At 41.3% G+C, this 25,288-nt stretch overlaps 1 protein-coding gene across 2 annotated transcripts; it reads right to left on the bottom strand.

Moving 5' to 3' along the window:
* Window positions 1-415: 415 nt before the first annotated feature.
* Window positions 416-21,942, bottom strand: SAR1B (secretion associated Ras related GTPase 1B). 2 transcript variants are annotated; one of them, XM_045821362.1, is made up of 7 exons: window positions 21,806-21,942; window positions 12,093-12,168; window positions 10,389-10,508; window positions 6,944-7,009; window positions 5,291-5,394; window positions 4,114-4,245; window positions 416-2,037 (listed from the first exon to the last, which is right to left on the bottom strand). In XM_045821362.1, exons 2-7 carry the CDS (start codon window positions 12,148-12,150, stop codon window positions 1,921-1,923), a joined length of 597 nt encoding a protein of 198 aa, XP_045677318.1. In that variant the 5' UTR covers window positions 12,151-12,168; window positions 21,806-21,942; the 3' UTR covers window positions 416-1,920. The 2 variants fall into 2 exon arrangements, with proteins under 2 accessions (XP_045677318.1, XP_045677328.1); XM_045821372.1 differs by lacking the exon at window positions 21,806-21,942 and adding an exon at window positions 21,500-21,555.
* Window positions 21,943-25,288: the final 3,346 nt, after the last annotated feature.

Here is a 25,288-nt window from a genome sequence, read left to right as displayed (position 1 = left end):
AGAAAGCATTGCTCCCCTCCTGGGGAAACCAGTAAGCTTCTGCCTTTATACCAATTTATGAGACACACAGTTGACTTCTGAAGCATCACAATAGATCTTAGGAAATAATACTTGAACTGAAGAAACACACCATCAACAAGAGGCAGTCACCTTCAGTAAGGTCTAGTTCTGTGTGGTCAGGGCATCAGAAGTGAGGACCTTAACCATATCAGGCCAAATAAACCCAACCTACTTTTCCCATGGTGCTACTGATGTTTCTAAGCAGGGAGGAAGCTGAAAGTAAAATAGAATAGCCAAAGTACTACACCCACGGGTCATGTTCAGAAAGTCCCTTCTGGTCAGGACCCTCAGTCCTTGTCCGCTCCTACCTCCCATCGCTGACGAGAGGACACAACAAACTGATTTGGACAACGGCTACAGAAAACACTAATTTTAATATTTAAATTATCCTTGATGGCATTGGAACAATATATCCTCAATGCAATTGGTTAAATACACTGTAAAATCTTGGCCTGTAACCAACAGAGAAATCTTAAGCTTAAGAGTCTTTAAAGATACATACTTGGCACTTATCTTTCATCTGATTTTACTAATTAGGGGGATCTTAAATGGAAAAAGGACTCAGTGTCTTAGGAAATTAGAATGCATTAAAAAGCTGGCCACACTTTTGTTGGTGAGGCTGTCAGCGAGGCTCGCGAACACGATCACATGACCAGCGTCACCTCTAAAAATAAAAGCCTTTGTGCCACACTGTGAGCAGCTGGCTGAGAGCGACTGAGGAAAAGGACAATGAAACACAAGCATTCTTTTTCTTTCCAACAAGTAAAATATGGCGAAGGATGCAAACGAGGTTTAGGGCAGGAGCAAACCCCTGCAACCTGCAGGACTGCTGCAGCAGGACAGGCTTTGCTTCCCCTCGCGTCCACAGGCTGCACGAGGACCCACAGTCACTTGCCCTGGGAAGTGCCATGAACTATGAACGTGGGGAGACTGGTGCCTGTCACCACGTTTGGTGACGAGGCACAGAGGACCAGCACACTTCAGAAAGAGACAACAGGAACACAGCGACAGGGGCCTCTGCTGCAGCGGGCGCCGTGTTTTCCTCCAGAAGCAGTCCCATGGGGGCTGGGCCACGGACCCCCGTGGTGCTGGGGACGGTAGTGTTGCTGCAAAAATGTACCGGATCAGAGAGAAATGTGGTGTGAGGGACAACCAAGCACAGCCCATCTCCTGGCAAGTGCGGACGTCTCCAGGGCTGGAACACTGCTCTAAGCATCCTGAAGCAGACCTCTTTCTCGACAACTACCTCACATGTATAATGTAAATACTCCAAGTTTCAGAGCACGCTGGCTAGGTAAGACACTAAAACGGAACACCTGTCCAGCAGTGATGCCAAACATGAGGGTCTGTTTTATTGCATGACGTTTGCATAAGAAAAAATACCAAAACCTGTAAGGCATCATGCAATCATCAATAAGCTAATTATTAACTGTACACTCCAGGTAGGTGAGTGTACATAATCTAAAATTGAAAAACTAGTTCCAAAAAGTACATAAAAATTTAACATGATGAGCTTTTAATTGTGGTTTATATTTGTAGTTTCATATTGTTAAAAACTGCTTCAAATGTCCTGCTGGGAAGCTGCTCTTTATAAATGGTGCTGGGGGGCATGTCAGATTACAAAGAGTAAAAACTAAGTATCTTCGTGGAATTAGAAAGCTAACATTGTGATAGTCAAACTTATTTGAATTGGATTTCAATTCTCATTCAAATTAAGTTGATATAATATTAATAATCTAAAAAATATCTGTTTTCTAACCAATGAAAGTCTATTGAATTCAAGTTATGCATGGTCAGCAATCAAATCTCGGAGCAGGCCTGTGTGGCGGCGAGGCTGGACCGGGGCTGCGGCGGGGGCCGTTAATCGATGTACTGGGCCATCCAGCGGAAGCCTTCTCCGTAGCCTTGCCGTTTGAGCACACTGCACATGAAGACTTCTAGGGGCCGGGCGTTCAGTTCTTTCAGAGGCACGTTGCCCTGGAAGAGAAGACAGGCGTCATGCTGGAGACCCCTCATGAAACAAAAGCTCCGCTCCCCAGGAAAGGGGCAGTTCGCATGTCTCAGAACAACAGGTGACAGAGATGCAGCCACGGCTGGCACCTGCGTCCTCTCGTTTTGCTTTAGGACAGATGGGACAGAGGTCGGCCTGTGAGGCACACAGAATGCAAAGTCTTTGACTGGCCTGGAAAAAGTTCAAGTTACTCAAACCGGCTTCACAAATATTAAGGATGAATATTCTCTGAGTCAAGGTTTTATGACAAAACAAGGCATTTCCTAAAATTAATATGGAACTGAGTTACTAAAAGTCCCTCTCCCAAACAAATACTAGTAGAAATGAATGCAAAAAATGCATCTTTTTAAAGCATACATTCAGAAAACACTAAAACACTCCTCCGCCCAAGTTTACTTATGTTCTATTTTTGTCTCTAGTGAGTTCAGGGCCTTAACACTGAACTGGAGGCCTAAATACACTACTGGTATGTTTAAGCATTCAAGCATATTATTTGGTAGTGAATTCTGAAAATTTATTTTTTTAAACTATTTTTAGAGAGGGAAGGGAGGGGGAGGGAGAGAGAGAGAGAGAGAAACAGAAACAGAAACATCAGTGTGCAGTTGCTGGGGGTCATGGCCTGCAACCCAGGCATGTACCCTGACTGGGAATCGAACCTGCGACACTTTGGTTCGCAGCCCGTGCTCAATCCACTGAGCTACGCCAGCCAGGGCTTGAAAATTTATTTTTTTAATAATTTGAAAGCTTTCATTTAGTTTCCTATAAACATATGCTTTGACATTTTTATCACCAAGAGAAGGTCTCATTCAGTGGTAGAAAGAAAGCAAGTGAGGACATTAAAAAAGGCCAAAACATTTCAATGACAGGCATTTTTACTTAAGTGTGGGTGGTATACAATGTTTTATTAGTTCTACTAATGTCAGGTGTACAATATAGTAATTCAACATTTGTATACTTCACAATGTGGTCCCCCCACTAATTCTAGTCATCATCTGTCACCATGTAAACTTATCACAATATTATTGGCTTGTTCCCCTTCACCTTTTTCACCCAATCCCCTGCCCCTCGCCCTCAGCAACCATACCTTTGGTGTCTGTTTCTGCTTTGTTTTGTTTGTTCGTTGTTTTGTTTTGTTTTTTAGATTCCACATAGGAGTAAAACCATACAGTATTTGTCTCACTGATTCACTTGGCACAGCAGCCTCTAGGCTCATGTTGTTGCAAATGGCAAAATTTCTTTTCTAATTTCTGCCTAACACACACACACTGAAAACAGGAGTGTATATATCTTTCCTAATTAGTGTTTTCAACAAATGCAGATAAATACCCAGAAGTGGACTTGCTGGGTCATACTGTAGTTCTACTTTTAATTTTTTGAGGAACCTCCATACTGTTTTCCACAGAGGCTACACCATTTAACATTCCCATCAACAGTGCTCAAGGGTTCCCTTTTCTCCACATCCTTGCCAACACGTTATTAACTTTTTCTTAAAATTAAAAAAAAAAAAGATTTTATTTATTTTTAGAGAGTGGAAGGAAGGGAGAAAGAGAGGGAAACATCAATGTGTGGTTGCCTACTGCATGCCCCCTACTAGTAACCTGGCCTGCAACACAGGCATGTGCCCTGACTGGGAATCGAACCAGCAGCCCTTTGGTTTGCAGGCCGGTACTCAATCCACTGAGCCACACCAGCCAGGACTATTTGTTAACTTTTTGATAATAGCCATTTTGACTGGTGTGTGTGTGGTTTTGATTTGCATTTCCCTAATGATTAGTTATGTTCAGTAAATTATAGTTTTTAAGAAAAAAAAGATAATCAGCTTTTGTAGTTGAACAATAGCAATGTATAAACACATTTTGTTGTACACATGAATCTAATATAATGTTATATGTCAATTATACCTTAATTTAAAAAAAAATGAAGGCAGACTGTACCAATTAGACTAATAACATGATTACTGTTAGGGGTTGAAATAAACTATTTCAGAAGATAAAAATATACTGTTGAATGAAATATTCATACTTGTCAAACTTTTTTTTTACCTTTCCTGTCGTCTGACCGTATAAACCAAACATCTCTCGTAACCGCTCTTCACTGATGGCTTCAGGTCTGTCGATCTTATTCCCAAAGATCAGTATAGGCACATTAGCAATGGTCTCATCTGTCATTAGTGACTGGAAACAATCAACACAGAAAGAAACACAAAATGTCAGCACGAAACCCTCCGAAGGACTGTTCTGACAAGACAACAAATGGGCATGAAGGACTCGTTCCCCGTCACAACGTGCCAGTTTTGCCAACTTTCTCTGGCAAACTCTTCCTCTGTTGAAAGTGAGCTCGGTGAACCACCAGCTCCATTTTTCCGTCTCCCTAAGGCTCCTTCTGTAGATGCTCGCATTGCTTGCTCTGTGCATCAGGAGGTACAGGGACGAGAGCCAACGCCTTGAAAATGGGCAGACTGGTTTCATTTCTAGTTCTGCTGCTTCCAAGCTGGGAGATCTTGGACAAGTAGGTCTCTCTGAGATTCAAAGAGAGTTTAGAGTAGCAGCACCTACGTTATGGAGGTGCTTTGAGAATTAGGATTAAATGAGGTGCTATACGTTGTGTATGGCATCAGGTGGCAACTCAGCAACTCCCTGACCCTGTTTCATGACCACAGAGCCTACCTGGACTTTTCACACGAACAAGAATCTGTGTGCCGGTTCTGGGCAGAGGCGTGGGCAGGCCAACCTTCAGACAAATCATGGGCCTGCTCTCTCTGAGGCCCTTGAAGTAGCACTGGCCTTGCCTGCTGCTCCTGAGCCCCTTTTAGAAGCATCTGATCCAGGGGAAGTAGCTACACACGGCCCTGCTCATTCCTGGCAGAGGTGACTAAGATAGTCTGTTACACCATTTCCAGGTTCTAGCCAACTCCTTAAGAAGCTGGCATCCTAGTATGACCAGGACTCAAGATCAAGCCACTCCAGGAATGGAACGACATGACATGCACTCCGGGGGCACACTGCACAGAGGGAGCGCAAGCCTTCAAGAAGGAAGTCTGCGTCGGCACTTCCTCAGCAGCTGCTCCCTCTGCATCCTAAGTAGTCACCGAGCTCCACCGACTGCCAGGAGGTACACTGGAGACCACAGAAAAGCTGCACCCTGACACCGAGATTGCCAACCTATTTTCTCAGACTTCCTAGCCATTCGACTGTGTTTCATTGTAATCATTTAACTTACATCAAGTTCTTCTTTTGATTCTAACAGCCTTTCATGGTCTGCACAATCCACCAGAAATACAATGCCATTGATAGCAGGAAGGTAGTTTTTCCACACTCTTCGAGCTAACAAAAACAATCAGGAGTTAGATTTCATTTGCCGGTCAAAGCTAGCAGGTGGTCTGATGCAAGTCCGATAAGATACCAAGTGTAACACCCCTTAGCTGCTGCTCCTTCACTATCTACTCGAGTTAGTCTTTTACCCAGTGTTGTCAAGTTCTCTCCGGAAGAAGAAATGTCAGGCTTTCCTTGACTGTGGGCAACTCAACGCTTTACTCTGCCCCATGTCCCGTCTGTTACCAATGGACAACGATGCTTGTTAAGTTCATTGGAGAACTGCTACTATTTTCCTTTGCATATTCGTTTTTTGACATTTCTAGCTTATCAGTTTTTTTTGTTTTTGCCAATGGTAAATTTGGAGTCAGTGGCAGAAGGAAATTAGTACCAGGTGTAGACTTAAGTTAAAATAATAAAAACAAACTGTTCCATTCATAACAGAACTTAAAGTCTATAGCACCATTAGGGTAGTTATTTCCATGGCATTCTTTTCTAGAGGAGAAGAGTTTTTGGGATACCTCAGAGGAAAAGACCTTTTTTCTCTGGCTTCAGTATTATGACATATCTTAAAAACAATATAGAAACGAAGTCTCAGATGAGCTCCAATAGGATCTAATTCCCTCTAAGTATTATATTCCAGAAATTACTTTATGTGTATTTCAGAAATTAACTTTATGAAATTACTTTATGCGTATTTCAAACAATCATTATGTCTCAGATGTGCTTTCACTAACCACATCACTTAAAATCTTTTCCACTATTTCTCATGAGGTTTTTAGAAGGCCCACCAACTTTGTACCGTTCTTCATTTGTGAATTACTATGTGCTGGATACCACCAAATCCTTTTGCAGATAGAAAAAATGAATAGGGTTTCAGTCCCAGCGAGTTTGGGAGAGGAGATAAGACAGTTATCCCAAACTTGTAGACATGCACACAGGCGCCCTCGGAGCTGTGGAAGTGTAGAAGGGAGCACTCCCAGCTGCATGCAGCTCATCGGGGAAGGTAGCAGCCCTCGCCCTGGGCCCTAAGGTGGGTTGCTCATGTGCAGATGGGGGTGGCATGAGCAAAAGCACAGAGGCAGGAGAACACTGGGAGGTTTCGGTTTGGCTGGAGTAAAGAGAATGGAAAGGGGAACCGTAGGAAATAAAGACATAAAAAGTAAACTGGAATTGGATCGTAGAGATCCCAAATGCCAGATCTATGAGTCTGGCCTTTAATTTGTAGGTGAAGACTTAGCCAGTGAAGGTTTTTCATACAGAGCAGTGACAGTCACTGTGTGATGGGACAGTGGGTGAGAGGCGGGTTAGCGCAGAGAGAGAATGGAGGCTCAGTTTGACTCGCTTGCTTCACACCAAGAGCACCTCCAACTTAAACTGACACGGGGTTTCATGAAAAATCACTCTTTACCTTTAAAACATTTATCTGGGGGTAATAATTCCTAAATGTTAAGTCTACTTCGGCCTTGCTTGAGCAGAAGGAGGCTTCATGCACTGGAACATCACGGTCACCTTTTCATTAGGTTAAAATAAAGCCACTGTAAGAGGAACAGAATCTTACCTTGAACATGTCCTCCCAAATCAAAAGTTGTAAAGGTCATGCCAGCAATGGTTAATTCTTCTGAAGCTAAATAATAAAAAATATATTTTTATAACACGAAAATCAGAAATCTATTCATGGCATATATTGTTTAATGTTTGATTTATTTTAATGGCAATTAAGGTCAAACCAAACATTCAGGAACTAATAAAGGAATTCTTGTCGGACTTAGGTGTACTCCAGTTCACAGTGACCCCGTGCCAGCAATGAAGGGGATGTTCAGTGCTAGTGCTCACTGCCTACCACAGATCCACCACTCACGTATCTTTCCTTCCCCGTTTCTCCTGTTGGAAACCTTAATCTATTCAGACAATTATTTTTTGTGAATTCAAGTGACTCTTCCAACCTAACAGCTTTTCCTGCAAGTCGAGTTGGCTTAAACGATGCAGGTGAAATACACGGTGTTCTCTCATGGCTGTCAAATTTTACAGGGGACAGTCTTTAATGACAAACACAAGGATAACAAAAGACAGTTGGCCATTATTTCTTCAAATATTTTTTCCGCTCCCTACCTTCTCCTCCTGGGACTTCAAGAATGGGTCTGCTAGATGGCTTGGTATTGTCCCACAGTGACCAAGGCTCTGTCATTTGTTTGTCAGTCATTTTTCCCTCTGTGCTTCATCTTCTGTTTCTATTGCACTGACTTAAGTTCACTGGCCTTTCCTTCTGCAGTTCTGGCACTAGTTTGCTGTTAATCCCATCCAGGGAAAATTCCATTTCAGATATTCTATTTTTTTATTTCTGGATGTTCCATTTGGTTCTTTTATATCTTTCATTTCTCTCATTATGTTCATGTTTTCCTTAAATACTTGAGCACATTCAGAACAGCTCTTTTAACTTTCTTATCTGCAAATTCCATCATTTTTGTCACTTCTGGATCTGTTTCTACTGATTAATTTTTCTCCTGGGTATGGATTATACTTTTCTGCTTTTTTGCATGTCTAGTAATTTTTTGATTGGAGGGTGGATTTTGTTATATTCTGTTGAAGAAAGTGGCCTTCGTTCTGACAGGCAGTTAAACTGACCGCAGATCAGTTTTTAAGCTTTGTTAGGGCAGATCTAAAGTAGCCTTTACTTTGAGGCTACTTTAACCCATTACTAAGGTCTGATCCTTTTGGAGTTTCTACCAAATGTCCTGTGCATTCAACCAGATCTCTCCATTCTGGCTGATGGGAACATGAATGACTCCTGGGGCCGTGTGAGCACTAGGAACTATTTGGCTAACATCTCCATATAACCTTTCCTCCAGAAACTGTTCTATGGCCACGTGGAGTTTTACCCCTATGCACGCACAGATTGGTGTTCAGCCACAAAAAGTCCTGGAGTTCTTTCTTTACAGAGCTCCTTCCTCTCTGGCACTCTTGCCCAGCAAATGCTAGTCACCTCTGCCTCTCCAAATGCTGGTCTCTGTCTCCTCAACTTGGCAAGACTTCTGGGTTATGTTTGGATGTCCACTCCCTGCACCGTGGTCTGAAATGATCTCCTGTGGTAAAGCTTGACTAAATAAGGGTTTGCTTTCCTTCTCTCAGGAGTCACATATGCTCGCTGTTGTCCCACATCTGAAAACAGCTGTAGTATAGATTTTTGTCCAGTTTCCTAGTTGTTTACAGTGGGAAGGTAATTCCAGACTCTGTTACTCCCTCATGGCCAAAAGCAGAAGTCTCCTACAATACAATGAAAGGTTCAGTGTAATTGTTTACTACTCAGTAACTGCTGAGGCCCCAGAGTAGTTTATCTTGTTAAAAATTCTGTACATAGTGTGCCAACTGAATAAATAGTTAATGCAATTCGTGGGCCAAGTGTGTTCCTTTCCATAAGGAAAAGATAATGCTTGGATGTGGTTTTCAAACTTCCTCTATGGTTATACTCCCTGCTTTATTTAAAAAGTCCCAGTGTGATTAACTAAGATACAGAACACTGTTAACATCCCAGGAGGCTTCCTCTAGCCCCTTGCCAGGCAGTCCCTGCCTCCACTCCCAGATACAACTACTGATCTGAATTCAGTCACCACAGGTTAGTTTGGCCTGTTCTCGAATTTCATATAAATAGGACCATACAGTATGTAATTTTTTTGTAACCAGCTTCTTCCATGCAGTATAATGTGCATTAGTATGTGCATCAGTGGTTTATTCCTCTTTCATATTGACTAGAATTCCACTGTTTACCCATTCTTTTTTGATGAATTTCTGAGCTGTTTCCAGTTTCTGGCTATTACAAATAAAGCTAGTATAAACATTCTTGTACAAGGATTCTGGTGAACATATGTTTTTACTTCTCTTAAATAAATACCTAGTAGGGGAACTGCCAGATCACAAGGCAGATATATGTTACTTTTTTCACGTATACTTTTGGTTAACTGAGAGATAGGAACTGAAGTGAACGTGAGCGCAGGAAGGCTGAGACAGCAACTGTTTCGTGCCCCTGCTTTCACCCCTGGCACTCAGAGCGACGTCTAACATAAAGCAGGTGCTCGGTAGGTGTTTGTCGAATAGACACAAGAGAGCAACATCAAAAAACTAAAATGTGACTTACACCTAATATAGTCTCTTCCAATGCTGCTGTTTTGCAGACAATTTTACAAACTCAATTTCACCATGATCAATTTCACCATGATCGATTTCCTTGAACAGTACTGTTCTTGTATCACAATCTTACTTGCCAAGCCCCACTCTCTCCTCCTAATATAAAAAAAGATTTGTCAATTTTATGAAATCTTCCTTTCCCAACTTCACTAATAGTTTTATAGATAAAATGGTACTTTGTTCTGTCCTGTTCTCACTCCTTATTTTTTGATTATTTACCGAACCATATAACTATCATATTATCTGTTTTTTGGTCCAGTTCTCAATGTTACACTTATTATTAACACCACACTCATTATTCTATAATCAATCTGTGGATTAAATTGTCTTTAAACTCTGTATCTACTTGACTCATAGTCTTTTCAACAGTCAAAGTGAGATTCCAGTTATTGATAAGTTTCTTCGGAATAACTTTGTCAGTTTAACTTTACTTTTTCAAAAGGTGCCTATTATACAACCTCATATACAGGATGGTATGTGTTAAGTCATTGTTCATGCAAACAAGGCTATGGTGACTTATGCAGCCTCAGTGACATCTGGTTGGACAGGCCTCAATTACATCACAGTCCCTGAGACAATAACTTTTTCATTCCTCTAGCTGAAGAAGGGTGTACTAACTGATAAGAACATATGAGTATTGTTTCAAGATTTAAATATATTCCCTGGGAATTGGGTCACCTACTATTTACTATTTAAAAACAGGTCAAATAACCTGATTATAATTTATCCACCAAAAAAAACCCCAAAACAAAAACAGTTTTGGTTGGCATCTACAAGTCAGTATCGCAGACAAGTAACAACACTGCATGGGAGAGGGTGCTTACTGGGATGTAGTGTCGGGACGTGCTGGCCGAGTCTGTCATCTTTTAGCATGTGCAGCAAGGTTGTTTTTCCCGCATTATCCAGTCCGAGAAATACCAATTTACCAGTTTTCTTATATAATCCTGTAGAGAGAGCTATGATTAGTCAAAGTAACATCTGACACAAGTTGTCCAAATAAAATGACCTTCAGTAAAAGTACACTACCAGTTTAGTTATTTAGATACTTTCCCTAATTACTCTAGATTTTTTATAAAGAAACACCTTTTTAGCCCTAACTGGTATGGCTCAGTTGGTTGGGCCTCGTTCTGTGGGAAGAATGGTCACTGGTTTGATTCTGGTCAGGGCACATGCCTAGGTTGCAGGTTAGGTCCCCAGTTGGGGCATGTGCAAGAGACAACCAATTAGTGTTTCTCTTCCTTTCTTTCTCCCTCCTTTCTCCTCTCTCTAAAATTAAACAAAGTGTTTTTTTTAAAAAAGAAAAATAAGAAACACCTTTTGAACTTTTAAGACTTTATAAGCTGGCCTGAATAAGCTTGGATTTGTGACCTAATTTTAGTTTTGAAGAGCTATTTTAAATGTATTATAATTTGGGAATTCAAATAATTATAAAATTAAACTTATCTGCAGTGCCAAAATGCCATCCCCTTGACAATTTTGGGGAAAATATATGTGTCTTCTACTAGAGAAACATTCATAAAGTAGTTGAAATCATGTATTTATGAAGTTAGATCAAAAGAAAAATTAAAGCAAATTTGATGGATGAAATTAGGTATTTTGACAAAAATCAGTGAGTATTTCAGTGAAAGTTTGGTTCATTGTCAAATTTTCCTTAGAGTAAGGTTAAACCATTCACATGATTTCATAAAACTAAGAAAAAACAACAAAAAAGCACATAATTTCAGATGTATCAACTAAGCATTGATAAAGTGATAAAAAAGACAGCAGTGACCAAATTGTAGTAGATGGGCATTTACTGCAAAATTCCACATTGACTTTTATAATTTTTCTTCAAAGACTTTTTGTTTTTAAGAGCAGTTTTAGGTTTACAACAAAATCGAGAGAAAGGCAAAAATTCCCCATATACCTCCTGTCCCCAAATATTATCAATGTCACTCACCAAAGCGATATCTTTTCAACCAAGGATGAACCTCTACTGATGTATCATAATCACCCAAAGTTTACCTGAGGGCTCACTCTTGGTGGTGTACACTCTGTTTGGACAAAGGTATGATGGCACACCTTTGTCATTATACCTCTATAATGTCACTATAATATGATACAAAAAACTTTCAATCCCCTGAAAATCATCTGTGCTCTGCCTGTTCATCCTGCCCCAACCCCACCCCCGCTGTCCGGCAACCTCCGACTGTTTTTGTCTCCATGCTTTTGCCTTTCCTAGCATGTCATGTAGTTGAAATCTCATAGTATGTAGTCCTTTCAGACTGGCTTCTTTCACTTAGTAACATGCACTTAAGAGTCCCTCATGTCTTTTCATGGCTTAATAGCCCATTTCTTTCTTAAAAAAATGATTTTTATTCCATATTTTTATGGAGAGGAAGGAAGAGATACAATAAATCATTAAACATGTTTGTACAACTGCAAAGCCCACACTCATAACTACTGAGTATATTATAAAGTGGCTCTAGACAAATCAGTATTTTTATACATGTAGGCTTAAATGGATAATAGAAATGGGCCAGCATTACCTAAAAACTGTAGCACACTGCTGAAACCGCTGTAAATCCAGTCAAATATAAAGGACATATCCAAATCTTACAGGGTCTGGAAAACAAAAGTGTTTGAATTCAGTAATCAGCGTTACAAGCCAATATACACTAAATACCAACCCTACAACAACCTTACTGCAAAGAATTAAACACTCTTATCCAGGCTAGTCTAACCTAATCTATACTGATGCATAAAAACCAAAATGCCATTAAAATACCAAGGAGAGACCACTTTTCGTCCATCTGAGGAACGAACGTGAAAAAGAATTATAATGACCAGGACGATAAAAGGTGTGGTGAAAGAGGCATCGTTAGAGACAGTATAAATTTCTACAAATATTTCTCAAAACCAATTTGGCAATAATATATCTGTTGATACCATTTGACCCAAGAATTCTACTTTTACAAATTGTCCTAGATATGGAAAAGCTTTACATATAAAGATGTGCATCAAAGTGTTACATAAGAAAAATTTGGAGATAATCTAGTTCAAATTAAAGTAATTATCATATGTATGACCTATGGAATATTTACCAAAATGATGGAGTCGGGGAGGAAGAGCCGGAAAAAGAAAAGAGAAGAAAGTGGATGACAATGAAGTTTCAAAGCCTAAAGGAGTAGGCTTTGAAACCCCTTTTCTAAGGGGCTTCAAAGCCCCTTTTTCTATTTCTTTTGGTCTTTTGGAACAGCTGGAACGAAGTGGTTAACTTCTGGCTTTATCTTTTTGCATGTTTCAATTTTAGTTATATCACTGAATGCTTAAAAAGATCTTAAATCACAGTAGACAATGCAATGTGTAGTTCAACTCAGCATTTGATTGACATGTGCTTGATAAACTAATAATGCTAATATGGATATTAAGAGAAAGAAGCCTCTTGAGAAAAGATCACATACTGTATATAAAAGTATACCTTCAGGCCAATAAAGTTCATTTTCTATAGCCGAACAAAAAAACTCAGGCCCAAAACTTGGACCAAATCCAAAAAGCCAACGGGCTGCACTACTGCTCACGTTCTTAGATAGAGCGTGGCACACAGCACTGCTCTCTCTGCCTGCTTCTCATTCCCGCGGGCTGCCAGTTAGACACGGCCGGGCCCAGCAAACCAGAATTCCTAGAGGGTACGGCGTTAAGAGACCGCATCGCCTGAGAGTAGGAGACAGAGAACAGAGACAGCCTACCCCCATGCTGTGCAGGCCTAGCAGTGTTGACCAGGAGATGCTGTGAGTCCTGGAAACAGCCTCTCACTCTCACTTGAACCAGCATGAGCAGAATTTTGTTCCTGCAGCAAGATGGCTCCTGATTAAGACAGCGACTGGTAAATTATGAAGTTTCATGTGTCAGGATCACAAGAATGAGATCTACAACAGCAACTTACATATACAAAAGTCTAATAGTTCTTGTTTTACTCCAGTTGAAATTATACCTCCTTTTACTATTATCATTCTACATCACGTAGAAATCAAAAATTGTAGGTGGTTGTCTGTCGGAAAAAGTCCAGCCATTGTTAATATAACAAGAACGGTTTGCGAGACAGTGACGTAACCTGGCAGCCAAGGAGAGTGGACTGGAATGTGCATGCATGAACAATGACGACTTCACTGTACTAGGCAGTGGGGACGGTACATGCCACTGTGTACTGTGTGGCTGGAACATTCAAAATGACTCAGTGAGTAGAGCAACAAATCGGCATCAAATTTTGTGTTAAGCTTGAACGTTCCTCCATGGAAACTATTTGGATGATTCAGAAGACCGTAGCTATAGGTAACTGGTGACCAGTAGCTTCATCACAACGCACCTGCTCATGCATCATGTTCATACAGTGTTTTTTGGAGAAACATCAAATCACCTAGGTGACTTAGCCCCACTACAGCCCAGAATTGGCATCCTGTAACTTCTGGATTTTCCCAAAATTAAAGTCACCTTTGACAAGGAAGAGATTTCAGACCATCAGTGAGATTCAGGAAAATACAATGGGGCAGCTGATGGCAACTGGGAGAACTGTGTGAGGTCCCAATGTGCCTACTTGGAAGAGGACTGAGGCATCATTGTCTCCTGTGTACAATGTCTCTTGTATCTTCTTTGGTAAATGCCTCTGTTTTTCATAGTACATGACTACATGACTGGGTACCTTCTGGACACACGTATGCTCACAAGTCTTGCTTGTCTCTAAATCTCCACAGTCCGTTCCCATGGTTCTATGGCGACAAGGAGCAACTAAGGAAGTTTCTTGCATGATGTTTGGCCCAAATCCTGAAGACTGAGTAAGAATTTACTAAAAGTTTGTGAAGGTTATATCATGTGCAGAGGTGCAAAATTAAATGGGGGCAGCAAAAAGTCAGGTATCATTAGACAATATGATTGAGGTTAAACCTGAAAACTGAGAATAAAAATCAATGGGTCCTAATTAGTGAGGCAGAAGCCAAAGTGATAAACAAATGTGAGACAAATCTAGGCATTTGGTCTTCATGTTCGCCATATATATAAAACAACACAGAATCCCTGACTGGTGTGGCTCAGTGGGTTGGACGTCATTCCACACAGCAAAAGGTCACTGGTTTGATTTCTGGTCAGGGCACATGCCTGGGTTGTGGGTCCGGTCCCAGTTGGAAGAAACACCACAACGATGTTTCTCTCCCTCCCTCTCTCCCTTTCCCTCTCTCTTAAAATAAATAAATAGAATCTGAAAACAAAATAAACAAAAGGATACAAAATCAATCTTTCATTTAATATCACAAAGCAAAACAGACAAAAAACAGCTACCCCTTACTGAAACCCCATAAGCATTATAGTCTAATTCAGGGTGTCAAACTCATTTTCACCGGGGGCCACATCAGCCTCTCTGTTGCCTTCAAAGGGCAAATGTCATTTTAGGGCTGTATAGATGAACTACTCCTTAACTAGGGGCAAGGAGCTTGGCGCTGCCGCCCAGTAGAAACAAGGTGGAGGCCAGATTTGGCCCACAGGCCTTGTGTTTGCATCTGTGGCCTAGAGGCTATGAGCAGGGGCTCTGGAGCCACGACGTCACCACTTACTGTCTGCCCTAGGCAAGTTACTTCACTTTCCTCACCAGTAAAGTGGGGAAAAGAGTAGCTACCTAAGGACGGTTGTTGTGAAGATTAAATAAATTACTGTTACACATCCGGCATGGAGTAAGCATTCACTATTAGCTTGCTGTTACTGTTATTCTACTACGTGGCCCACAGTGCCAGGTACTTTACATACGTGTGTCACCACTAACCACCCCAACAGCCTTTCAAAGTAAACACATTACTATTCCCATTTTACAGAAAAGGAAACTGAAGCAAAAATAACAAAAATTCAACTGTTAATGATTGACACATCACAGTTTCAAACCTGGGTCTTTCTGACTTCCAAGTCCATACCCTTGCCCATGTAGCAACACTAAAGCTTACAACAAATAGATTTAAAGGTCAAATTTGCTTAAAGTATTATGTACCATTTTTTAATCTCTTCAGCTCATGACTCTGACTAACATGTAACCCTTCTTCTCCCTCCCATTCCACACCCAGTTACCAACTTCTGTGGAGGAGTCTCAAACTTCCTTTGATTCCCACAGGAGTTGCCGAGTTGAGAGCCTTATGTCACATTTCTAAACTGCTACCTTAACCTCAAAATTTGTTTCTACCCATTTGTATACACCCTCAAGAATGGCTTCATCAAAATGTCATCTTGGGCCCAGACCGGTGTGGCTCAGTTGGTTGGAGCACTATCCCATAAACCAAAAGGTTTTGAGGGGTTTGATTACTGGTCAGAGCACATGCCTGTGTTGCAGGTTTGGTAACCGGTTGGGGGGTGCATGAGAGGCAGCCAGTCAGTGTTTCTCTCCCTTCCTCTCTCCCTCCCCCCTCTCTAACATCAATAAGCATGTCCTCAGGTGAGGGTTTTAAAAAAAGTCATCTTGGCACGGGCCAGTGTGGTTCAGTTGTTTGCAGCACCATAACCAAGGGCTACAATTTCGATTCCATGTCAGGGCACATGCCTAGGCTGTGGTTCAGTCCCCAGTCTGGGCACTCGTGACCCTTGGTCTGGCTGCATGTGGGGGGCAACCAATTAGTGCCTCTCTCTCCAAATCGATATTAGTCTCTCTCCCTTCCCCTCTCCCTAAAAAGTGTCCTTGGGTGGGGATTAAAAAGAAAAGTCATCTTGGACTTGACTTTTTGCATAGTCAGGGTGGCTCTAACTCCCCGTTTGCTGAGGACAGTCTCAGCAGCTATCTCAGTGTAATTATTAATACCGCCTCTTTTCACTATCAAAATTGGTCCTGATTTTGGTGTGAAATTATGTGGTCACCCCATACATGTGGATAGAGAGCCACTGGAGGGTTGTAAGCTGAAAAATGATTCAGTCAAACTCCTAGTCCATTATTCCAGAACTGCCACTGTTTTCCTTCCAAGCTTAGTACATATTACTTCCCTACTTGTAGCTTTTCCTGGGCCAAAGTAAACCACTTGCTACTCACCGCTGGTGACCTATATTTTACCACCTTAAAGCCTCTATGCATTGTCCTTCCCAACATCAGAATATTCTCCCACCACCTCTGCCTAAAGTCCTCCTGCCTTTAAGCACTAGTCAAAGGCTACAGAAGTGAGCCATCACCCAAGATGGCCTCTAAAGGACAGATGGGGTGGAAGAGCCAGCGGAACCCCTGAAGGGTCGAACTATAAGAGGCAGTGGCAAACTGGAAAGGAATTAAGTGAGTACCATCATATACAGCTGCAGAGATGTCATGGCTGGCTTTGGTGACAAGGAGACAACCATTGAGAACATGAGCAGCCCGAGGTGGTGCCGTAGGACAGGAGAGCCTATCTCCACAATTCATTAACTATGTGACCCTGAACCAGTTACAAGTTTCTTCTGCAAAATCTCTCGGGCTGTTGTAAAGACCACATGAGATACAATGCACAAAGTCAGTATTTAATACTTGGTTGCTGTTTTTAAGAAGTGGATGAGATGGAGGTTAATAGATACAGGCAGTGAGGAGAGATTTCTCTTTCAGAATGGTCTAAGTGAAATGAGGGAAATGAGATTTTCTTCTTAAGGAAGGGTGAGGCTCAAGTATGTTGATAAACTGAAGGGAAGAGATTAAAGACGGGAGAGAAGGAGAAGGAAGGAGTTGACCAAAAAGGGCAAAGTTTCAAGAAGAGCCTGGACTGAGAGCACAACGCTTCCTCCAAGATTACAGGAAGAGGCAGGGAATGTATAGTGGAGCTGGCAGGAAGCTGACTCCCAGAGGGAAGAAGGGGTGTAGAGAATTAAAACCGTCAGAGCAGTGCCAACCTGCACTGATTTCCAATCTCTGCCCCACTCCTCCCCACCCTCACTCTCCAGCAATGCTTAACTTTAGAGAACACTGAGTAAAAGAGAATTAGGGACTTTCAGAATAGAAACTAAAAAAAAAAGAGAAAAGGCCTGGCTGGTGTGGCTAAGTGGACTGAGCACTGGCCTGTAAACCAAAGGGTCACTGGTTCGATTCCCAGTGAAGGCCTGGGTTGTGGGCCAGGTCCCCAGTTGAGGGTCAGTGAGAGGCAACTACACATTGATGTTTCTCTCCCTCTCTTTCTCTCTCCTTTCCCTTCTCTCTAATAACTAAATAAAATCTTAGAAGAAAAAAAAGAGACAACAGGAATTTGAAAGTACGAGTGAGACATGAGAACGTGATCTGATCAGAGTTCAGGCTGGGTGGACAAAGGTATAAGGCAGACGGTGCATGGGATGGGGATCAACAGTGGGGTTCTCACAGCACAGAACTGGGGAAGTCTTTAGTGGGAAAGCAGGCCCAGATGCAGTAGAAGAGTGAGGGAAGTGAAAGGTGGGCTACAGCTGTGCTAGCAAAGTGGGGTTCGAGAATTCAAGAGAGGATGAAGTCCAGGTGGTGGCAAGCTCCAAGGCCTGGCGCTGGCGTAGAGAGCCGAGGAGAGCTGGGGGGAAAGATGGGGAAGCCAAACCATAGGATTCGCTGTCCACGCTGATGGGCAGTGGGATCATCTAGAAGAAGACAGGGCTCTGCTACAGAACCCAAGACTGAATCAAGTAGCCAAGTTCTCACTAAAGAGGGCTTTGGTAGATGAGAGCTATAAGGAGGGCAGAATGGGGTAAAACTTGAAGGAAAAAGGTTTTTTTGTTTTTTTGTTTTTCCATAAGGATGGTGGCTATTTGCTGCTGTAAAATTTGTCCCCGGAGAAATAATGTAATAACCTATATTGGGAAACTCTGCTTTAAAAGATAATGAGATACTTATATTTCTATAAACTTGTGGTTTCCAAGAACATTAAAACAAGCTAGGAGCTTTCATTAGTCATTTTAAAATAGAGGTAAAAATGCCCGACTAAGAATAAAAGTTACTTAGCCACAGATACCTGAGCCCTGAGAACAGGTTACACAACACCATGAACACCCTATTAAGACATGTGAAGAGCAAAGGTCAAGAACAAGGAAACACATACACGTCAGCAGATTTATTTATTGCATGGACACCAAACAGGAAAAGGCCTTATGCAGGTTAGAAAAGTGATCTGCTCAAGTAACATGAAAATCAGTGCTAAGGGTGTAATGGCACAGAGCCTCTCGGGTTAAAAATAACTTCCCAAAGCCTCGTTCCATTAAACTTATATGGATAATTCCATTGGTGTGAAATGTCCACAACAGGCAAATCCTCAGAGTGAGTAGATGAGTGTTTTTCAGGAGGGGAAGGGGCAGCCGGCAGTGACTGCTACTGAGTCCAGGTCTCTTCTAAGGGTGATGAAATACATGTTCTGGGGTCACATGGTGGTGGTGGCCGCACAACACTATGAGTGCACGAAGGGCCCTGCACTGGGGTTATAGGGTGAATTTATGACACATGATCTCAGTACAGCCATTATAAAAAAATCAAAGTCAAATTTACACATTTATATGACCTTTTAATATTGACAAGTGTATATAAGTAATTAGGCAGAACCAGTTAGGTATGTACTTTAAGGGAAAAAATACACATAACACAACAGGATACAGATACTCCAGAAAGCACAGCTGGGGGAAACTAAAAGTTAGGGTAGTCTAAATACAATGGATACGATATCAGAGTGGATTATACAATTAATAATAAGTTGGAAAGTAAATAATGGTAGAGCTGAGGTAAAATGGATACAGTACCGATTCTAGAATTTAAAAAATATAGATTTAATGTGTGTCTTTTGAAGTATCAATACTATTATTTCATTCTGGGAAAATCACTCCCCTTGGGCCCCAGTTTTCTCCTACATATAATAAGAACACCATCTGCTTTACAGAGTGGTAAGAAGGATTAAATATGATAGTGCACTTGAAAACACCTTGAATAATATACACTATAAGGTAGTTTAACTCATTCAGACTACATTCAATGAACAAAACTTTAAATGTCAATTTTCAAATTAACTTCAACATTAACAACTTTTAGTATGAAAAAATTTGTAATGATATTCTGATTTTACTTTAAACAACACTGTCATTGACTGGCTCCAAAATAGGCACTAGACTAGTTTCTTTACACTCCAAGTTAAAAAAAAAGTTTCACTAGAAGAGATTAATCATAATTTTCTACATAACTGTATCAGATTTATGACTAAAACATGTACAAAATCTGTAAGATGGGTATACTATCTGTAAGCTAATTTAGGAATTATACACACCTTTCTCTTGAACTGAAATACTAGAAATATAAAGAAGGCCAAAATCTGGCCCTGGCTGGGCAGCTCAGTTGGTTAGAGTGTCCTTCCTATACTCCAAGGTTGCGGGTTCAATCCCAGGTCAGAGCACATATGAGAATTAACCAACAAATGCATAAATAAGTGGAACAACAAATTGATGTTTCTGTCTCCCTCTCCCTTTCTCTCTCTCTAAAAAAAAAAAAGTCAGTAAATAAAAATGTTTTTAAAAAGAGGCCAAAAACTCTTCCTGACCATGTTTTGCAGAATTTCAGCAAGGCCCTGTGTAGATGGTAACCATGTTCAATGTCTCAAGACACTGCTGCTTTATATTCTCCCCTAAAATTGTTAGATTTCCTTCCTATGGCCTTTAAAGCTTTGAAGCAGTGATGCACATAAACTTAAAAAAACATTTTAGTATTGAATGCATAGCACTCACAATAATGGAACAAGACCTTTTGGCTCACGTAGTTAAGAACAAGTACTCAAGTTTCCGATGGGGAAAAGTGGCACTCCATTGAAAGATGGTTAAACCGTTGACAAAAAGAAATAGTAGGACTTTTTTAAGAGGGAAAAAAAAAACTATGTTATGAAAAAAGCTGTGAGTCTGAGTACTGAACTTGCTTATACTAAATTAACAAAACGAAAATTGACATAAGCAACGACAAATTCGATCCTTTAAATACTTTTAATTGACGCTCTAAAAGCTATGCACAAGGAAGAGAAACTTCAACACTGCGATTTGAAAACGATTTGCTTAGTAATGTTTTGCAGAAATAATCTAAATGAGTTTCAGCCAAGAGAAGAGGGTGGAGAAATAATGAATCATTACTATAGAATTTTGATTTGTAAGCTTCAAATGACATGGCAGTGACTTTTATTTCTGATAGCCTAATCTTTTGACTCAATTCTTGCTTGAAATGCAGGGAAAAGAAAGTTAAAGGTACCTTATTTAAACTGCTAATCTTCACAATTATTGAAAACACTCTTTTAACATTTCTAAAATAAAGACAATACCTTCCTTTTCTGCAAACTCAAGAAATGCCCATGAACTACATAATCTTAAAGTTTTTAAAGTTCAAAATATTTTGGTGACAAATGCAAATCCACTAAACAATATTACAAATTGCTTTGATAATCACCACTAATCATTGACAAATTGTAAGTCTTCCTTTACTCCTCATCTGTGAAATAGAAGTGATACTACCACCTTCCTTAGTGGATTGTTGTATGTGTAGGGCCTTACACACAGTCAGTGTTCCTTTCTTTTTCTTTCATTTGTTTCAATGTGACTTACTCTTAACTCATACTTAACACTGGACACAGAACATTCTTCAGAGTAAGACATGTAGTAATACAAATCTTGATATAAAAACATGCCAATGATACTAGTCTTAATTTTTCAATATAAAAGGATTTCTATCTTCACCTGATTTTGCCCCATGTACCAAATACCCTAAATTTCTGACGAGTGTGGTTCTTTTAGCCAACGGTGTCAGAGTTTTCGCTGCTGTCAAAACAAATTTCTGTCTTGTTGTAAAATCTTGGAACAATTTACAAATCATTACAGCTTTCCCCGGTAGTGTATCTTTTCCCCGCTAAAATGGGAGTTGGCTATGGGAAGACACTAACTGGGGGACCTGAAAACAACACACCATGTCACAGCCTCTCGAGCCGTCAAAGGTTCCCGCCGCCCTTACCTCGCCTGGGGAGGAAACTGAGGCCGAGGGGAAGAAAGGGCTTGCCTGCAGTTCAGAGTCATCTCGTTCTTCCTGAAATAACCTGCGGATGGACAGCAGCCGTGTCCTGCCAGAGGACCATCACAGTGGCCCCGCACATCAGAAAAGGAACCCATCCTGCCTCGCGCCGCCTGATTCCGGGGCGGAAAAGGGGCACCCCTCCACGGGCAGCGAGGCTGGGTGGGCCCTGACCCCCCAAAAGTCGCCTGCCTAGAGATCTACAGCTGCTGCCCGCCGGTTCTCCTGGGAGGAGAGGCCATCACTCACCTGCGACTGGAGAGAATGCAATTCCTTAGTTTGGTGTCGAAACCGAACCTCAAAGCGCGGTGGCTGATGGCTGCCAGGGACCAGCTCGCGTCAGCTCCTTCCCGACCGGCAGGGTGCTTCACTCTTGATTGTCCGCTGGACTGCGGCACCGCCCGGCCGAAGTTCCGCCTCGAAAGGGTTCCGCGCCAACCCAGGCTGAGCACGCCCCTGTGAATGGGGGAGTGCCTCCCTGCAGCCTGGCCTTCCCACACTGGGCCAAAGGGGCTTCAAGGGCCAACGGGCCTAAGCAGAGAGGGAAATACCAGTCTCTAACTTGGGGAAATGATCCATGCCATCATTTTTGAAGAATACACTTTTAAAGTATACCTGTTCCTTGAATCCACAAGTGATTTACATAATATAGCTAAGTGCCAGGCAATACATTGGATGCTGGATATTGAGCTTTAACAAGACTATCTTGGCTCTGCAGTTCATTGCTTATAGATTAGTGTTCTGGTACCTTCCTTGGATGTGTGTAAAATGGGAGTATTTGGGTGCCTTGCATGGAAGGTGAGATGACAGTGCTTCTAAGATTGATCTTGTGACAAGGTCCAAACTTGTATTTTTATATAAATTTATTTGAGCCAAACAGGATACAACCAGAAGCAAGTTCTCAACAGACTGATGAAAAAATGCTTTCCAGAATGACAGTTCAGAGTTTCTTTCCTGAATTTGGAATTAAGAAGGGAACATAAGGAAGATTAAATGAAGGTGGGAGAAAGCAAGGTGGGGGTTGGATTACAGGGTAGTTAACAAGATTCTGCGCTCCCTTGAGGGTGATTATGCCTCCTAGTTGTCTGAAAGAAAAAGGATTACTCTGGCGTTTTAAAAATGTGTTAACCTAGATATACAAGAACAATGTAGAGCAAACAAAATGCCTTTGCTTGCATAAGGCAAAGAGTAAACCTTATATTAAAGAGGTTATGTGCCTGGGGCATGACTACCCACCATGACCTTCCCAGTTAGGAATTTATGATTACATCACCCTATGAAATTACTTTCAGTAAAACCCCTTTTTTATCCAAACTTTCAAGCCTAGGATTCTAAGCTATGAGAACAGAAGGAAGAGCTGTTTGGAGACCAAATCACATTATTCAACAGATTGCCAACAAGGCCTGTAACTGGCTCTGATGGAGTTTCCCCTTTCTGCTCATCTCAGGAAATGCCTCACTCTATGCCTCCTCCCTTCCCACTCACCATTCCTTCTGCCAGAAAGGTTTCTCTAGGCTTCTCTCCACCTAGCGAACTCCTGAACACTATTCAGCTCTCAGCACAGACAGTCCTCTCTCATCTAAACCTCTCTCTCAGACTTGGTCAAGTCTTATTTTACAGATTTCCCTAGCACCTGGACAACTTTCCTCATCCTTGAAATTATAATTGTACATCTAAGTACAGTCATACCCCCGCTCATTGCATTTTGACAAGAAGAAAGAGGTTTCAGTACTTAGCGCTTGCTTGGGACTCATCACACTTGCTAGAACTTGTATGAGTCATGACACCACCCTGCCAGAGAAAATGCTTCATCAATCAGTACTCATCACTTTTGGCACTTGTCACTAGTTCTGGAACTTGTCACTAGCTCCAGAATGAATTAACGATGAGTACCAAGGCACCACTGTATCTAGGTTTATTTATATAAACCTCTCCCTCAGCAAACATTCTGTAAGCTTCCTGAAGTAGGGACCCCATCTGCCTTTCCCCCTCCTGAACCTATTGTCAGAGTCTGGCACACAATAGGTGCTCAGTACATATGAGCAAGTGATTCTTCATAACATGAAGGACTCTTAGGTACATTTTTGTCCTCAAGGGGTAGAAGAATTTTCCGAGAGTCCACTGATCTGAGTTACAGGATCCTGTTGTTCTAGTCTGCCTTCCCTCACCTACTTTCGAAGTCAGTTTGGGTTCATAGGTGGCCTGAGGCACTTCACTGGGCTTCTCAAGATTACTCTGTAGCTCTTATCTGGATGGCCTCTCTTTCCTGACATTTCTGGCATTTTAGTCAGCCTTTAAAAAATCTAAATTATGATTCATATTGGCTTCAGCCACATATCATACAATAATTGGGAACGGAGGAATGTGACAATAAGCAAGACATAGTGTCATCACTCAAGGACATTTTGGTTTGGCAGGGAGGTATGTTAGGTCACAATCATGAAAGAAGACGGGGGAGAGAAAAGGTAAGAAAGTACTGAGTGGTGGTAGGGGTGAGAGAGAGCAGAGGCAGGAAATGCCAGTACTTGAGGAAAGCCTTAAAGGATACATGGGATATGTTCCCCTAATCATTTTTATGATTATTGTTTGTTATAAAAGTAACATATGGTAATTGTAAAAAGTTTGGAAAAACGAGACAAATAAAATGGAAACAAAAATCACCCCCAGTTATATCTCACAAATATAATCAATTTTATAAGATTATAATTATATTATACATAGTTTTGCAACACATTTAAAATTCAAATTTTAATTATTTAAGATGGGCATTTCCCCATATAATTAAGTATTCTTCTAAATATGAATTTTAATGGCTGCATTTTTAAATAGAGTATAATAGTTAAGAGTACAACCTCTAGCTTGAGACTCTGGTTCTAACATTACTAGGCACTCAGAGTTTCAGTTCCTGTATATGTAAAATGGGAATTAATATGGAGAAAGGGTGATGTATTCTAATGAGAGAATAACACAGGAAGGAATAGAGACGGAAAAAGCACCAGGTTTGACTGGATTTGGGCTGAACTCTCAGGGACCTTGACTCCTAAACTATTCAGCCTTTGGGGGATTTTGAGCAGAACAGAAACATGGTCAGAGTTGTGGTTTTTGAAAGTTTGCTCTGGCAACATCGTGCGGGTTGAATTGGAACAAGTCCAGACTGAAAGCTGAGGTTGGCAATGGGGCTGCTAGTCATGCAGGTGAGAGGTTACACGGACCTGCTTTGGGTCACTGGAAACAGAGACATAAGGAGTCATGTGTGAGAAAGGGTAAAGGTTGGAACCTCTAAGATTTTATGATGGAGTGCATGTTGCTAGAAAAAGTAAAGGAGATAGTAAAGGTCAAAGTTTTAACTTGGATTAGAGAGTCCACTGTTTCCACTATGCACTTTACCACAGACCATTGTTGGCTCTGACTTGGGTTACAACTCTATTCTTTGCCTCCCAATCAATTATTCTCACAGCTATGGACTAAGTTTTGAAAAATGGATTCATCTTTGAGCGTGAGTTGGTTCAATTCCTCCCCTTACACTGCCTTATAAGGCTCTCACTGCTCCGCCCACCTCTACTTCTTCAGTCATATCTCCTGCCATTCTGCCTTGCTCACCACAGCAAGCTCAGTGCTGCCTCTGGGCCTTTGTAGATGCCGTTCTGTTTGCCAGATCCCTCCTTCTCCCCATCTTCTTTGTATAGATAGCTAGCTTCCCTCTCTTTTATTTAAAATTTTTTAAAATTTATT

Source organism: Phyllostomus hastatus, unplaced genomic scaffold (assembly GCF_019186645.2).
Source record: "Phyllostomus hastatus isolate PE091 unplaced genomic scaffold, TTU_PhHast_1.1 phas_contig_150, whole genome shotgun sequence".
Lineage (NCBI taxonomy): Eukaryota > Metazoa > Chordata > Mammalia > Chiroptera > Phyllostomidae > Phyllostomus > Phyllostomus hastatus.
The sequence above is the reverse complement of the archived record's forward strand: the minus strand, read 5'-3'. Positions and strand labels throughout refer to the sequence as shown.

Coding starts and splice junctions, on each gene's coding strand:
- SAR1B (XM_045821362.1), bottom strand. CDS start 12,150: ATGTCCTTTATATTTGACTGGATTTACAGCGGTTTCAGCAGTGTGCTA. Junction 7,010..10,388: donor CGTCCCGACACTACATCCCA/GTAAGCACCCTC, acceptor TTTATTATTTAG/CTTCAGAAGAATTAACCATT. Junction 4,246..5,290: donor AATCAAAAGAAGAACTTGAT/GTAAGTTAAATG, acceptor GATTGTTTCCAG/TCACTAATGACAGATGAGAC.